Source organism: Arachis ipaensis, chromosome B7 (genome assembly GCF_059453495.1).
Source record: "Arachis ipaensis isolate K30076 ecotype BB chromosome B7, ASM5945349v1, whole genome shotgun sequence".
In the NCBI taxonomy this organism is placed as follows: Eukaryota; Viridiplantae; Streptophyta; class Magnoliopsida; order Fabales; family Fabaceae; genus Arachis; species Arachis ipaensis.
The window spans coordinates 133,775,315-133,789,764 of NC_142442.1; the positions used below are offsets into that span (position 1 = coordinate 133,775,315).

Genomic DNA, 14,450 nt, shown 5'->3' on the forward strand with positions numbered 1-14,450 from the left:
AGTTATTTATAAGTTATCATATTATATTGAGATTTTGTTTTTAAGAAATATATTTTTTTAACAAAGATAATTAAATAAAATTTATGATTATCGAAATTTAATTTAAATATAACTTATTCTATTAGTTTGAACTATTTATTAAAAACTATTTTGATAGGCAAAAATTAAGTTAATCTTTTATAGTTATTATTATTATTATTAGTTACTTCTTTCTTTTGGCCGAAGCCATTAAGAAAATATGTATAAAGAAAAGCCAAATGTGGCTCATTTACAAGTATGTGTATATATATATAACTAATGTCATTAAGGGACTAAGAAAGAAAAGAACGTGGCTTGCATGCTATTATACTTATATATGCTCATGACACCTAATAATACTTTTACACTACAAACTATCATTCATTAGCATCATTTTCTTTTATTACTTTTATTCATTATAGCCGAACCCTTTAGAAAGAAAAAGAGAAATAAAGGTCGTGGCTTATGTGTATACATATATCTATGCAACCATGACACCTGTTACATTCATTTAATAACCAATGACACCTAATAAACCTTATTACCGCAAATCCTTTTTAATCACCCTCATCACTAATCATACTTCCTTTTCCTTCATGCATCACCGAACCAACTTTGAAAGAAAAAGAGAGAGTAAGCCGTGAGTGAAAGGAATCAGAAACCATGGAACCTTACCTCTTCTGAGTTCGATTTCTTACGATTTGTAACTCCAATAAAAAAATCTAATCCGGTAAAAGTGTTCGTATCTTCCTCCTCTACGTGTTGGTGTTACTTTTGTCCGGTGGAAATCGACGGTGACGTAGCTCCCCTACCCTTTGAGCTTGGCCACCTGGAGTTCTAGGAGGCACGGAGGATTCCGGACGTTTTTCCCTTCAGCAGCACGGTCAGAAAGTTTCTCTAGAGTTTCGAGTATTTCGATTACGTACAAAGGTAGGGTTTTGATAAATTTTCACCGACTAAATGATATTTGAAAGTAAATTGATGTTTGCATTGAGTGTTATTGAAATTTGATTGCATTTCCTGTTGAATTTTGTTGGTATATTGATATTTTGATGAAGTTGTGTTTAGTCAGCTTGGGAATGGATCAATTTTTAAGATAATATTTTGATAAAAATAAAACAGGTTTTCAGTCTCGTTGAAGGACAAGATATCCGTTTGGAAATTTTATTTTAAGGGATGTCATTATATTTTTATAAAAGACTGAGGTTATGCTTACCGTTATAAACTAAGTTTTGAAAGGAAAATGCTACTTTGAGCTTTTATTCAAAATTACTGCCACAGGAGAGCAGATGTGACATTGTTTGGGCCTTAGTGCCAAATGTAAAGTGGGGACGCCCACACACTGAGAACTGTTTTCCAGATGTACGCTTATTGATTTGGAAAGTCACACTGATGCGGCCTAGCCGTACGACTTAAAGTCACACTGATGCGGCCTGGCCGTACGACTTATAAGCACACTGATGCATCTGGAAAACCATATCTGGGACTTGTGCCCGGGTAATGTCGGGAGCGGGTAGGCAACCGACACATGAGCTCATGGCCTGCGTTAGGAATAGACATACATCATTCTTGTTGCGCATTAGCATTTTACTTAACATTGTGAAATTATTTGTGATTGTCTTCTTGTGTTTATACATTCCTTAATGTTATTCTGAATTGTGGTGACTAGATATTTCGTTGTGAATTACTTGAACTGTGGTAATCCTGACTAAACTAACCACCCTCGACCCTACTAAGAACCCCCCAGTTCTTACCCCTTCTCTTCCTCCCCTTCAGATGGAGACCGGAGTTATATTCTACGAGATGGACCCTCCCTATATATACGAGGATATTGTACAGCATAGGTTTTATGTAGTAGCTGCGGAGATTAGGACTCGTATGTACATTCTGCGTGATCATCCTTTCCATCACCCGATTGACACTCCACAGTTTAACCCCGACATGCCCTACGAGTTCCCACTGCAGTGGCTCCACCCGGATGCTCCATTTCACCCGTTTCATGATGGGCCGGTGCCTCACCAGCATCCTGATCAGCCTGCGGATCAGGCGGACCCTGAGCCTGAGCCCATGGAGGAGCATTTTCCAGAGCCTGTACCGGAGGAGGACATCCCCATGGAGCAGATTTCAGTATCTTCATCCGAGCCATCTTCTGAGGAGCCGCTCACCGCCTCTATTAGTGGACCGGCGAGTGCTGGTCAGACCAGTAGCACGAGTGCCAGTGCCCCTCCCGAGATTATAGAGATTTCCGATGACGAGGACGAGGATCCTGAGGAGTGTTCTGATGTGGTTGTGATCTCTTCTGACGATGACAGCTGAGTCCTGGGAGCTGCGGTTGGGCCTTTTGATAGTTTTTTTTTGTGTTAGTCTAGCCTTTGTGTTAATCTCTCACTTTTGGTCAGACTCACTGAGAGAGTAGGGTGTATATAGTGGACTAGGCTAGTTCGGGTGCCAGTTTAGGGGTTTTCTATATGGACCAGGGCCCGGAGTGTTGGATTGTACATAGTAGTATTTTCTGAAGGGTTGTATGCTAACTCAGGATATATATATATATATATATATATATATATATATATATATATATATATATATATATATATATATATATATATATATATATATATATATATATATGTACGACAGTACCTGTATGCTTATGCTTGTGTATGTTTAATTAGTTGTTCTTGCAAGTTTTCTTATAAAAGTTTATCCAAAACTCGATAGTACGCTAACCCGATTACAGGCTTAATAATACATAGTAAAGGTTTCATGTGAACAAGTTGGTGACACTTGATTTCTAGTATGATCATGACTTACTAGGGATTGGGTCGTTACAACTTGGTATCAGAGCAGTTCGTTCCTATTAAAGCCTGGGGATATGGACTGAATCATGCTTCATTGCATTCTCTGAGTTGTGTCTCATGCACATAGGATATCGTTGTGATATGAATTGCATGATTATCACTGTGTTTCCATTTTAGAGACTATTCACACTTTGCCTGAAATGTTAAGACTGATCACCTTAATATTACATGTTGGGTGTGCACAGAATCTTGATGGCTGCACGGGGACGAGGACGTGGTAGGCGTGGTGCGAACCATGCAGAGGAATCGACGAGGGGTGCAGATGCTTTTATAGCTGCAATGAACACCATGGCTGAGGCTGTGCGTGAAACGGCAACTGCTACTACGCGAGCAATTGACCGTTTAGGGGAGAGGAACAGAGATCGTAACGGAGGACGCAATGGTGAGCGTGGTGGAGACGGTAATGATAATGAAGGTGTCGGAAACCACGATAACCCTATGACACTAGCAACCTTTCTGAAGGTAAATCCGCCCAAGTTTAAGGGGACGCTTGTTGCAACTGAAGCTGACAATTGGTTCCGTGGTATTGAGAGGTCATTGCGAGTGCAACATGTACCAGAAAGACAGTACGTGGAATTTGCGACCTATATGCTGGAGGGAGAAGCTGAACACTGGTGGCATGGAGTGCAACGCTTGTTAAGGCAGGTGGTGGAAGAGATTGACTGGGATACTTTTAAGGAGGAATTTTACAAAAAGTACTTCCCTAGAACTGTTCGTGATGCCAAAGAAATGGAACTAATGCAGTTGACGCAGGGGAATATGTCAGTAGCAGAGTATACTCGGAAATTTGAGGATTTGTGCCGATTCTCTAAGATCTGTCAGGGAAACCCAGATGATTTTGAGGAATGGAAGTGTTTGAAGTACGAAGGAGGACTCTGCGAAGAACTAATGCACTCCTTGGTACCACTGCAAATACGAAACTTTGCAGAGCTTGTCAATAGGAGTCAGTTGGTGGAAGACTGCACCAAGAAGGTGGCGGCAGTAAAGATGAGTCGTCAAGAATTACCTCCGAAAAATTTTAATCGGTATATAGCCCCTCAGGGAAGGAACTTTAAGATGAATAGGACACTTCCTTATGGGAATCAGCAAGTTAGTAATCTTCCTGCTCGTGACAATATTGATAGGCAAGGACGAGATACTGGAAAGCGACCACAGCCAGCATTAACAAACCTTGTTTGTAATCAGTGTGGGAAAAACCATGGTGGGAATCCATGTCGATTGGGTTCGAGCGTTTGTTATTTTTGTGGTATGCCTGGACACATAGCGAGGAATTGTGAGAAGAAGATTGCTCAAGATTTAGCTAAATCTCAGCAGCCGGGAAGAGTATTTACAATGATGACTGAAGATGCTCGTACTCGGACTCCCTGACCCAAGGTCAGTATTGTGCTAAGACTCGCTCCTTAACTGCACTTTATGTTTCTGGTGCGTCACATTCTTGTATTTCTTTAACTGCTATACGTAAGTTGAGACGAGATGAGGACACACGACATACCTGAGGACTAGAAAATAAGATAAGAACTGTTTACTCGCACCTGCTTACAGGTAAAGGAAATGTTGAGGGCGAAATTTTCTTTTAGGACGAAAATTTTCGTTTATAGCAATTTTCGAGGACGAAAATTTTTGTAAGGTGGGTAGGATATAACATCTCGGTTTTTTTTGAAAATTAAATAATTAGTTATTTATAAGTTATCATATTATATTGAGATTTTGTTTTTAAGAAATCTATTTTTTTAACAAAGATAATTAAATAAAATTTATGATTATCGAAATTTAATTTAAATATAACTTATTCTATTAGTTTGAATTATTTATTAAAAACTATTTTGATAGGCAAAAATTAAGTTAATCTTTTATAGTTATTATTATTATTATTAGTTACTTCTTTCTTTTGGCCGAAGCCATTAAGAAAATATGTATAAAGAAAAGCCAAATGTGGCTCATTTACAAGTATGTGTATATATATATATAACTAATGTCATTAAGGGACTAAGAAAGAAAAGAACGTGGCTTGCATGCTATTATACTTATATATGCTCATGACACCTAATAATACTTTTACACTACAAACTATCATTCATTAGCATCATTTTCTTTTATTACTTTTATTCATTATAGCCGAACCCTTTAGAAAGAAAAAGAGAAATAAAGGTCGTGGCTTATGTGTATACATATATCTATGCAACCATGACACCTGTTACATTCATTTAATAACCAATGACACCTAATAAACCTTATTACCGCAAATCCTTTTTAATCACCCTCATCACTAATCATACTTCCTTTTCCTTCATGCATCACCGAACCAACTTTGAAAGAAAAAGAGAGAGTAAGCCGTGAGTGAAAGGAATCAGAAACCATGGAACCTTACCTCTTCTGAGTTCGATTTCTTACGATTTGTAACTCCAATAAAAAAATCTAATCCGGTAAAAGTGTTCGTATCTTCCTCCTCTACGTGTTGGTGTTACTTTTGTCCGGTGGAAATCGACGGTGACGTAGCTCCCCTACCCTTTGAGCTTGGCCACCTGGAGTTCTAGGAGGCACGGAGGATTCCGGACGTTTTTCCCTTCAGCAGCACGGTCAGAAAGTTTCTCTAGAGTTTCGAGTATTTCGATTACGTACAAAGGTAGGGTTTTGATAAATTTTCACCGACTAAATGATATTTGAAAGTAAATTGATGTTTGCATTGAGTGTTATTGAAATTTGATTGCATTTCCTGTTGAATTTTGTTGGTATATTGATATTTTGATGAAGTTGTGTTTAGTCAGCTTGGGAATGGATCAATTTTTAAGATAATATTTTGATAAAAATAAAACAGGTTTTCAGTCTCGTTGAAGGACAAGATATCCGTTTGGAAATTTTATTTTAAGGGATGTCATTATATTTTTATAAAAGACTGAGGTTATGCTTACCGTTATAAACTAAGTTTTGAAAGGAAAATGCTACTTTGAGCTTTTATTCAAAATTACTGCCACAGGAGAGCAGATGTGACATTGTTTGGGCCTTAGTGCCAAATGTAAAGTGGGGACGCCCACACACTGAGAACTGTTTTCCAGATGTACGCTTATTGATTTGGAAAGTCACACTGATGCGGCCTAGCCGTACGACTTAAAGTCACACTGATGCGGCCTGGCCGTACGACTTATAAGCACACTGATGCATCTGGAAAACCATATCTGGGACTTGTGCCCGGGTAATGTCGGGAGCGGGTAGGCAACCGACACATGAGCTCATGGCCTGCGTTAGGAATAGACATACATCATTCTTGTTGCGCATTAGCATTTTACTTAACATTGTGAAATTATTTGTGATTGTCTTCTTGTGTTTATACATTCCTTAATGTTATTCTGAATTGTGGTGACTAGATATTTCGTTGTGAATTACTTGAACTGTGGTAATCCTGACTAAACTAACCACCCTCGACCCTACTAAGAACCCCCCAGTTCTTACCCCTTCTCTTCCTCCCCTTCAGATGGAGACCGGAGTTATATTCTACGAGATGGACCCTCCCTATATATACGAGGATATTGTACAGCATAGGTTTTATGTAGTAGCTGCGGAGATTAGGACTCGTATGTACATTCTGCGTGATCATCCTTTCCATCACCCGATTGACACTCCACAGTTTAACCCCGACATGCCCTACGAGTTCCCACTGCAGTGGCTCCACCCGGATGCTCCATTTCACCCGTTTCATGATGGGCCGGTGCCTCACCAGCATCCTGATCAGCCTGCGGATCAGGCGGACCCTGAGCCTGAGCCCATGGAGGAGCATTTTCCAGAGCCTGTACCGGAGGAGGACATCCCCATGGAGCAGATTTCAGTATCTTCATCCGAGCCATCTTCTGAGGAGCCGCTCACCGCCTCTATTAGTGGACCGGCGAGTGCTGGTCAGACCAGTAGCACGAGTGCCAGTGCCCCTCCCGAGATTATAGAGATTTCCGATGACGAGGACGAGGATCCTGAGGAGTGTTCTGATGTGGTTGTGATCTCTTCTGACGATGACAGCTGAGTCCTGGGAGCTGCGGTTGGGCCTTTTGATAGTTTTTTTTTGTGTTAGTCTAGCCTTTGTGTTAATCTCTCACTTTTGGTCAGACTCACTGAGAGAGTAGGGTGTATATAGTGGACTAGGCTAGTTCGGGTGCCAGTTTAGGGGTTTTCTATATGGACCAGGGCCCGGAGTGTTGGATTGTACATAGTAGTATTTTCTGAAGGGTTGTATGCTAACTCAGGATATATATATATATATATATATATATATATATATATATATATATATATATATATATATATATATATATATATATATATATATGTACGACAGTACCTGTATGCTTATGCTTGTGTATGTTTAATTAGTTGTTCTTGCAAGTTTTCTTATAAAAGTTTATCCAAAACTCGATAGTACGCTAACCCGATTACAGGCTTAATAATACATAGTAAAGGTTTCATGTGAACAAGTTGGTGACACTTGATTTCTAGTATGATCATGACTTACTAGGGATTGGGTCGTTACAACTTGGTATCAGAGCAGTTCGTTCCTATTAAAGCCTGGGGATATGGACTGAATCATGCTTCATTGCATTCTCTGAGTTGTGTCTCATGCACATAGGATATCGTTGTGATATGAATTGCATGATTATCACTGTGTTTCCATTTTAGAGACTATTCACACTTTGCCTGAAATGTTAAGACTGATCACCTTAATATTACATGTTGGGTGTGCACAGAATCTTGATGGCTGCACGGGGACGAGGACGTGGTAGGCGTGGTGCGAACCATGCAGAGGAATCGACGAGGGGTGCAGATGCTTTTATAGCTGCAATGAACACCATGGCTGAGGCTGTGCGTGAAACGGCAACTGCTACTACGCGAGCAATTGACCGTTTAGGGGAGAGGAACAGAGATCGTAACGGAGGACGCAATGGTGAGCGTGGTGGAGACGGTAATGATAATGAAGGTGTCGGAAACCACGATAACCCTATGACACTAGCAACCTTTCTGAAGGTAAATCCGCCCAAGTTTAAGGGGACGCTTGTTGCAACTGAAGCTGACAATTGGTTCCGTGGTATTGAGAGGTCATTGCGAGTGCAACATGTACCAGAAAGACAGTACGTGGAATTTGCGACCTATATGCTGGAGGGAGAAGCTGAACACTGGTGGCATGGAGTGCAACGCTTGTTAAGGCAGGTGGTGGAAGAGATTGACTGGGATACTTTTAAGGAGGAATTTTACAAAAAGTACTTCCCTAGAACTGTTCGTGATGCCAAAGAAATGGAACTAATGCAGTTGACGCAGGGGAATATGTCAGTAGCAGAGTATACTCGGAAATTTGAGGATTTGTGCCGATTCTCTAAGATCTGTCAGGGAAACCCAGATGATTTTGAGGAATGGAAGTGTTTGAAGTACGAAGGAGGACTCTGCGAAGAACTAATGCACTCCTTGGTACCACTGCAAATACGAAACTTTGCAGAGCTTGTCAATAGGAGTCAGTTGGTGGAAGACTGCACCAAGAAGGTGGCGGCAGTAAAGATGAGTCGTCAAGAATTACCTCCGAAAAATTTTAATCGGTATATAGCCCCTCAGGGAAGGAACTTTAAGATGAATAGGACACTTCCTTATGGGAATCAGCAAGTTAGTAATCTTCCTGCTCGTGACAATATTGATAGGCAAGGACGAGATACTGGAAAGCGACCACAGCCAGCATTAACAAACCTTGTTTGTAATCAGTGTGGGAAAAACCATGGTGGGAATCCATGTCGATTGGGTTCGAGTGTTTGTTATTTTTGTGGTATGCCTGGACACATAGCGAGGAATTGTGAGAAGAAGATTGCTCAAGATTTAGCTAAATCTCAGCAGCCGGGAAGAGTATTTACAATGATGACTGAAGATGCTCGTACTCGGACTCCCTGACCCAAGGTCAGTATTGTGCTAAGACTCGCTCCTTAACTGCACTTTATGTTTCTGGTGCGTCACATTCTTGTATTTCTTTAACTGCTATACGTAAGTTGAGACGAGATGAGGACACACGACATACCTGAGGACTAGAAAATAAGATAAGAACTGTTTACTCGCACCTGCTTACAGGTAAAGGAAATGTTGAGGGCGAAATTTTCTTTTAGGACGAAAATTTTCGTTTATAGCAATTTTCGAGGACGAAAATTTTTGTAAGGTGGGTAGGATATAACATCTCGGTTTTTTTTGAAAATTAAATAATTAGTTATTTATAAGTTATCATATTATATTGAGATTTTGTTTTTAAGAAATCTATTTTTTTAACAAAGATAATTAAATAAAATTTATGATTATCGAAATTTAATTTAAATATAACTTATTCTATTAGTTTGAATTATTTATTAAAAACTATTTTGATAGGCAAAAATTAAGTTAATCTTTTATAGTTATTATTATTATTATTAGTTACTTCTTTCTTTTGGCCGAAGCCATTAAGAAAATATGTATAAAGAAAAGCCAAATGTGGCTCATTTACAAGTATGTGTATATATATATATAACTAATGTCATTAAGGGACTAAGAAAGAAAAGAACGTGGCTTGCATGCTATTATACTTATATATGCTCATGACACCTAATAATACTTTTACACTACAAACTATCATTCATTAGCATCATTTTCTTTTATTACTTTTATTCATTATAGCCGAACCCTTTAGAAAGAAAAAGAGAAATAAAGGTCGTGGCTTATGTGTATACATATATCTATGCAACCATGACACCTGTTACATTCATTTAATAACCAATGACACCTAATAAACCTTATTACCGCAAATCCTTTTTAATCACCCTCATCACTAATCATACTTCCTTTTCCTTCATGCATCACCGAACCAACTTTGAAAGAAAAAGAGAGAGTAAGCCGTGAGTGAAAGGAATCAGAAACCATGGAACCTTACCTCTTCTGAGTTCGATTTCTTACGATTTGTAACTCCAATAAAAAATCTAATCCGGTAAAAGTGTTCGTATCTTCCTCCTCTACGTGTTGGTGTTACTTTTGTCCGGTGGAAATCGACGGTGATGTAGCTCCCCTACCCCTTGAGCTTGGCCACCTGGAGTTCTAGGAGGCACGGAGGATTCCGGACGTTTTTCCCTTCAGCAGCACGGTCAGAAAGTTTCTCTAGAGTTTCGAGTATTTCGATTACGTACGAAGGTAGGGTTTTGATAAATTTTCACCGACTAAATGATATTTGAAAGTAAATTGATGTTTGGATTGAGTGTTATTGAAATTTGATTGCATTTCCTGTTGAATTTTGTTGGTATATTGATATTTTGATGAAGTTGTGTTTAGTCAGCTTGGGAATGGATCAATTTTTAAGATAATATTTTGATAAAAATAAAACAGGTTTTCAGTCTCGTTGAAGGACAAGATATCCGTTTGGAAATTTTATTTTAAGGGATGTCATTATATTTTTATAAAAGACTGAGGTTATGCTTACCGTTATAAACTAAGTTTTGAAAGGAAAATGCTACTTTGAGCTTTTATTCAAAATTACTGCCACAGGAGAGCAGATGTGACATTGTTTGGGCCTTAGTGCCAAATGTAAAGTGGGGACGCCCACACACTGAGAACTGTTTTCCAGATGTACGCTTATTGATTTGGAAAGTCACACTGATGCGGCCTAGCCGTACGACTTAAAGTCACACTGATGCGGCCTGGCCGTACGACTTATAAGCACACTGATGCATCTGGAAAACCATATCTGGGACTTGTGCCCGGGTAATGTCGGGAGCGGGTAGGCAACCGACACATGAGCTCATGGCCTGCGTTAGGAATAGACATACATCATTCTTGTTGCGCATTTGCATTTTACTTAACATTGTGAAATTGTTTGTGATTGTCTTCTTGTGTTTATACATTCCTTAATGTTATTCTGAATTGTGGTGACTAGATATTTCGTTGTGAATTACTTGAACTGTGGTAATCCTGACTAAACTAACCACCCTCGACCCTACTAAGAACCCCCCAGTTCTTACCCCTTCTCTTCCTCCCCTTCAGATGGAGACCGGAGTTATATTCTACGAGATGGACCCTCCCTATATATACGAGGATATTGTACAGCATAGGTTTTATGTAGTAGCTGCGGAGATTAGGACTCGTATGTACATTCTGCGTGATCATCCTTTCCATCACCCGATTGACACTCCACAGTTTAACCCCGACATGCCCTACGAGTTCCCACTGCAGTGGCTCCACCCGGATGCTCCATTTCACCCGTTTCATGATGGGCCGGTGCCTCACCAGCATCCTGATCAGCCTGCGGATCAGGCGGACCCTGAGCCTGAGCCCATGGAGGAGCATTTTCCAGAGCCTGTACCGGAGGAGGACATCCCCATGGAGCGGATTTCAGTATCTTCATCCGAGCCATCTTCTGAGGAGCCGCTCACCGCCTCTATTAGTGGACCGGCGAGTGCTGGTCAGACCAGTAGCACGAGTGCCAGTGCCCCTCCCGAGATTATAGAGATTTCCAATGACGAGGACGAGGATCCTGAGGAGTGTTCTGATGTGGTTGTGATCTCTTCTGACGATGACAGCTGAGTCCTGGGAGCTGCGGTTGGGCCTTTTGATAGTTTTTTTTTGTGTTAGTCTAGCCTTTGTGTTAATCTCTCACTTTTGGTCAGACTCACTGAGAGAGTAGGGTGTATATAGTGGACTAGGCTAGTTCGGGTGCCAGTTTAGGGGTTTTCTATATGGACCAGGGCCCGGAGTGTTGGATTGTACATAGTAGTATTTTCTGAAGGGTTGTATGCTAACTCAGGATATATATATATATATATATATATATATATATATACATATACTTATATGTACGACAGTACCTGTATGCTTATGCTTGTGTATGTTTAATTAGTTGTTCTTGCAAGTTTTCTTATAAAAGTTTATCCAAAACTCGATAGTACGCTAACCCGATTACAGGCTTAATAATACATAGTAAAGGTTTCATGTGAACAAGTTGGTGACACTTGATTTCTAGTATGATCATGACTTACTAGGGATTGGGTCGTTACACAAACTATTGAAGAAGATTGCAAGAAGAAAATCAATAGTTGTTAGCATAGTTGTATTTAGTTTATCTCTTTTGTCTCACTCTCTTTGTGATTTTGCTGTTAAATTAAACAGAGAGTTGAGTTGAAGAATTTCAAAAGTTAAAGATAATAGAAGAGATATGGATATTATGCATGGGTATTTTGATTAATTTTTTAATAGAAATAATAAAAAATTAATAATTAGTTATTTTTATCGAACATAATTCATTTTTTATGGATACAACTTTAATTTTATTTTTTAATAGTTAATTTTGTCAATATTCGAATCTTTTGTGGTAAAAAATGGTTATTTACTCTTAAAAAAAATTATTGCCGTTCATCTTAAAGAAAAATGTTTCTTTTTTTTTCCTACTTTATAATTTTTTTTTTAGTTATTAAACTGAGGACACTTAACACGTTCATTTCCAGGTAAACTGGAAACTTTGAGAATACTATGATGAATTCTTGAAGGAGGAATAATAAGACGCTGATTTCCAGTTGAGAATACTATGATGAATTCTTGAAGGAGTAATAATAAAACGCTGATTCATTTTTGTATACATTGATTTGAGACTCGTCATATTTTATTTCATATGGTTTTGTTAATTTATGTAATATTCAATTGTTCTTTATTCATGAATGAAATAGAGTTTTGTTACAGAAATAACCTATAGTCTTATTCAAAATTAAAACTCAATTCAATGAATTGAGCAGAATATAAATTAATGTGTTCAAAAATCATCCTTTAATTATTTGGGAATTCAAAAAGAATATTTACTTTCTATATCTTTTTGTATAAAATATTATTTTAGATTAAAAATTTTCAATGGTTTCTAATTTCCATATATATGAATTTTAAAATGTATAAAATATTCAGTAGATTTCTTATAAGTTAAGAGTCAATATTCGGTTCTTCTATCCCAAATAATTGTCCATTTTTAATATTACTCCTATGTTGTTACTTGTTACAAACAAACAAGTATTCATTTAGAAAACTTAGGTAACATTAATAACTAATTCATTTTTTCCTAATTAAATGAAGATCGACGAGGCAGTAAGTTAAAAAGAAAACAGTAAAATGTTATAATTAAAACTACCCGTTGGTCAAAAATAAAATAAATTTTGAGATATCAAAGTCAAGGCTCAACAAGTACTTTTCGAAGGACATAGTACTCGTCGAAGGAGATGTATCGAGGAGAGAGATAAGGTTGATCGATAAATCTTATCGAAAAAGATTATTGAGTGAAGATAATTGATGGCAGTTATTCACAGCATACAAAGCGTGAAAACAGTTACTTAAAGATTAATACACGTGTGAAATATATTTGAATTTGATTAGTCGAAAAGTCCTATAAATAGATGAAGATTGAAAAGAACAAGGATTGAAATCTCATTTCAAAAAACACTCTCGCACTCTTATATTCCCACCGAATTTCTGAGTTTGTTAAGAGCTTTCTTTTCTCTAGGGTTCCTTTCATGTCTTTTACATTTATTTTAATTTCTTGTAATCTTTATCTTCTTACAAATTTATCTTTTCAACAAAGTTGTTCTTTTTATTCCTTTTAGAGTTTTCGTACTTTGTATTTGATTTCAAAGTCCTTCAATTTTATCGAAGGTAGTTTATCGCTTTCTTTAAATTAAATGCTATTTCTTTCCTTTCCAGTTGTTTTATTTCCAAAGTTATCCTTTTTTTTTCAGATTTTTCTTTGTTATTTTAGCTGATTTAAAAGAATCTTTTATGCACTTTCGAGAACTGGTACTCATAAGAGGAGTAGGTTTCGCTCTCAGATCCTAGATATCAAACCACCCAAATTTGCTAAAATCTGTAAAACAAATTGGCGCACTCAGTGGGATAGTTTTAAAAGTTAAGTGTGTCAAAAAAATTTTGTCATGATCTAGTGTATGCAACTTAGAAGTGGTAGAATTATACGTATGACAGACAAAATTTCTAATACTAAATCATCTGCAAATAATAATGTTGTTATAGTTGCACAAACGTCAGTGGAGATGACGTCACGTTCTAAAAGTGGTACATTAGTGGAGAATGCAACAGTTACTAATCCTCCAGTTGGGAATAACTGGTGAAATTCACGCCCACAAATTGCTTTGACGCAAGCACAACCACTAGTAATCGCTGGTTGGCCTCCTTATGGCCTACCTCCAGGTTATAATTCACCAATGGGTGGTTATGTTCCTCCAATTAGATTTAGAATTATGTCAATTAGCAATTCATTTTTTTCATTACATCTTGAGTTTTCTCGTGATTATCAAGTGGCTTCCACATCGAATGGTCCTGGTTCGATGGCTGCTTTTCGACAGCATATCGATGAAAGTCATCATGATTTGGTCAATTTATTGACCCAGCAAATAACAACTATATTGAACCCAATGATGGCTGATCATGAGTAAAAATTTTAGCGTCTTGCTAGACAAGTTGAGCAGATTGCTCGAATCATTGATTATGATGAAGGTGATCAATAAAATATGCAAATGAACCGAGAGGATCTTATGAAAATGCCTAGCAATAGGGGTG

At 38.0% G+C, this 14,450-nt stretch overlaps 3 protein-coding genes across 3 annotated transcripts; all 3 read left to right on the forward strand.

Annotated features, from left to right (window-relative positions):
- The first annotated feature begins 1,794 nt into the window (after positions 1 to 1,794).
- Positions 1,795 to 2,334, forward strand: LOC148554221 (uncharacterized). Its single transcript, XM_088492779.1, has one exon. It carries the CDS (start codon positions 1,795 to 1,797, stop codon positions 2,332 to 2,334), a length of 540 nt encoding a protein of 179 aa, XP_088348905.1.
- Positions 2,335 to 6,348: 4,014 nt separating this feature from the next.
- LOC148554222 (uncharacterized) lies at positions 6,349 to 6,888 on the forward strand. The gene has a single exon (XM_088492778.1). It carries the CDS (start codon positions 6,349 to 6,351, stop codon positions 6,886 to 6,888), a length of 540 nt encoding a protein of 179 aa, XP_088348904.1.
- A 4,001-nt stretch (positions 6,889 to 10,889) lies between these two features.
- LOC148554223 (uncharacterized) lies at positions 10,890 to 11,429 on the forward strand. The gene has a single exon (XM_088494347.1). The coding sequence runs from the start codon at positions 10,890 to 10,892 to the stop codon at positions 11,427 to 11,429; it is 540 nt and encodes a 179-aa protein (XP_088350473.1).
- Positions 11,430 to 14,450: the final 3,021 nt, after the last annotated feature.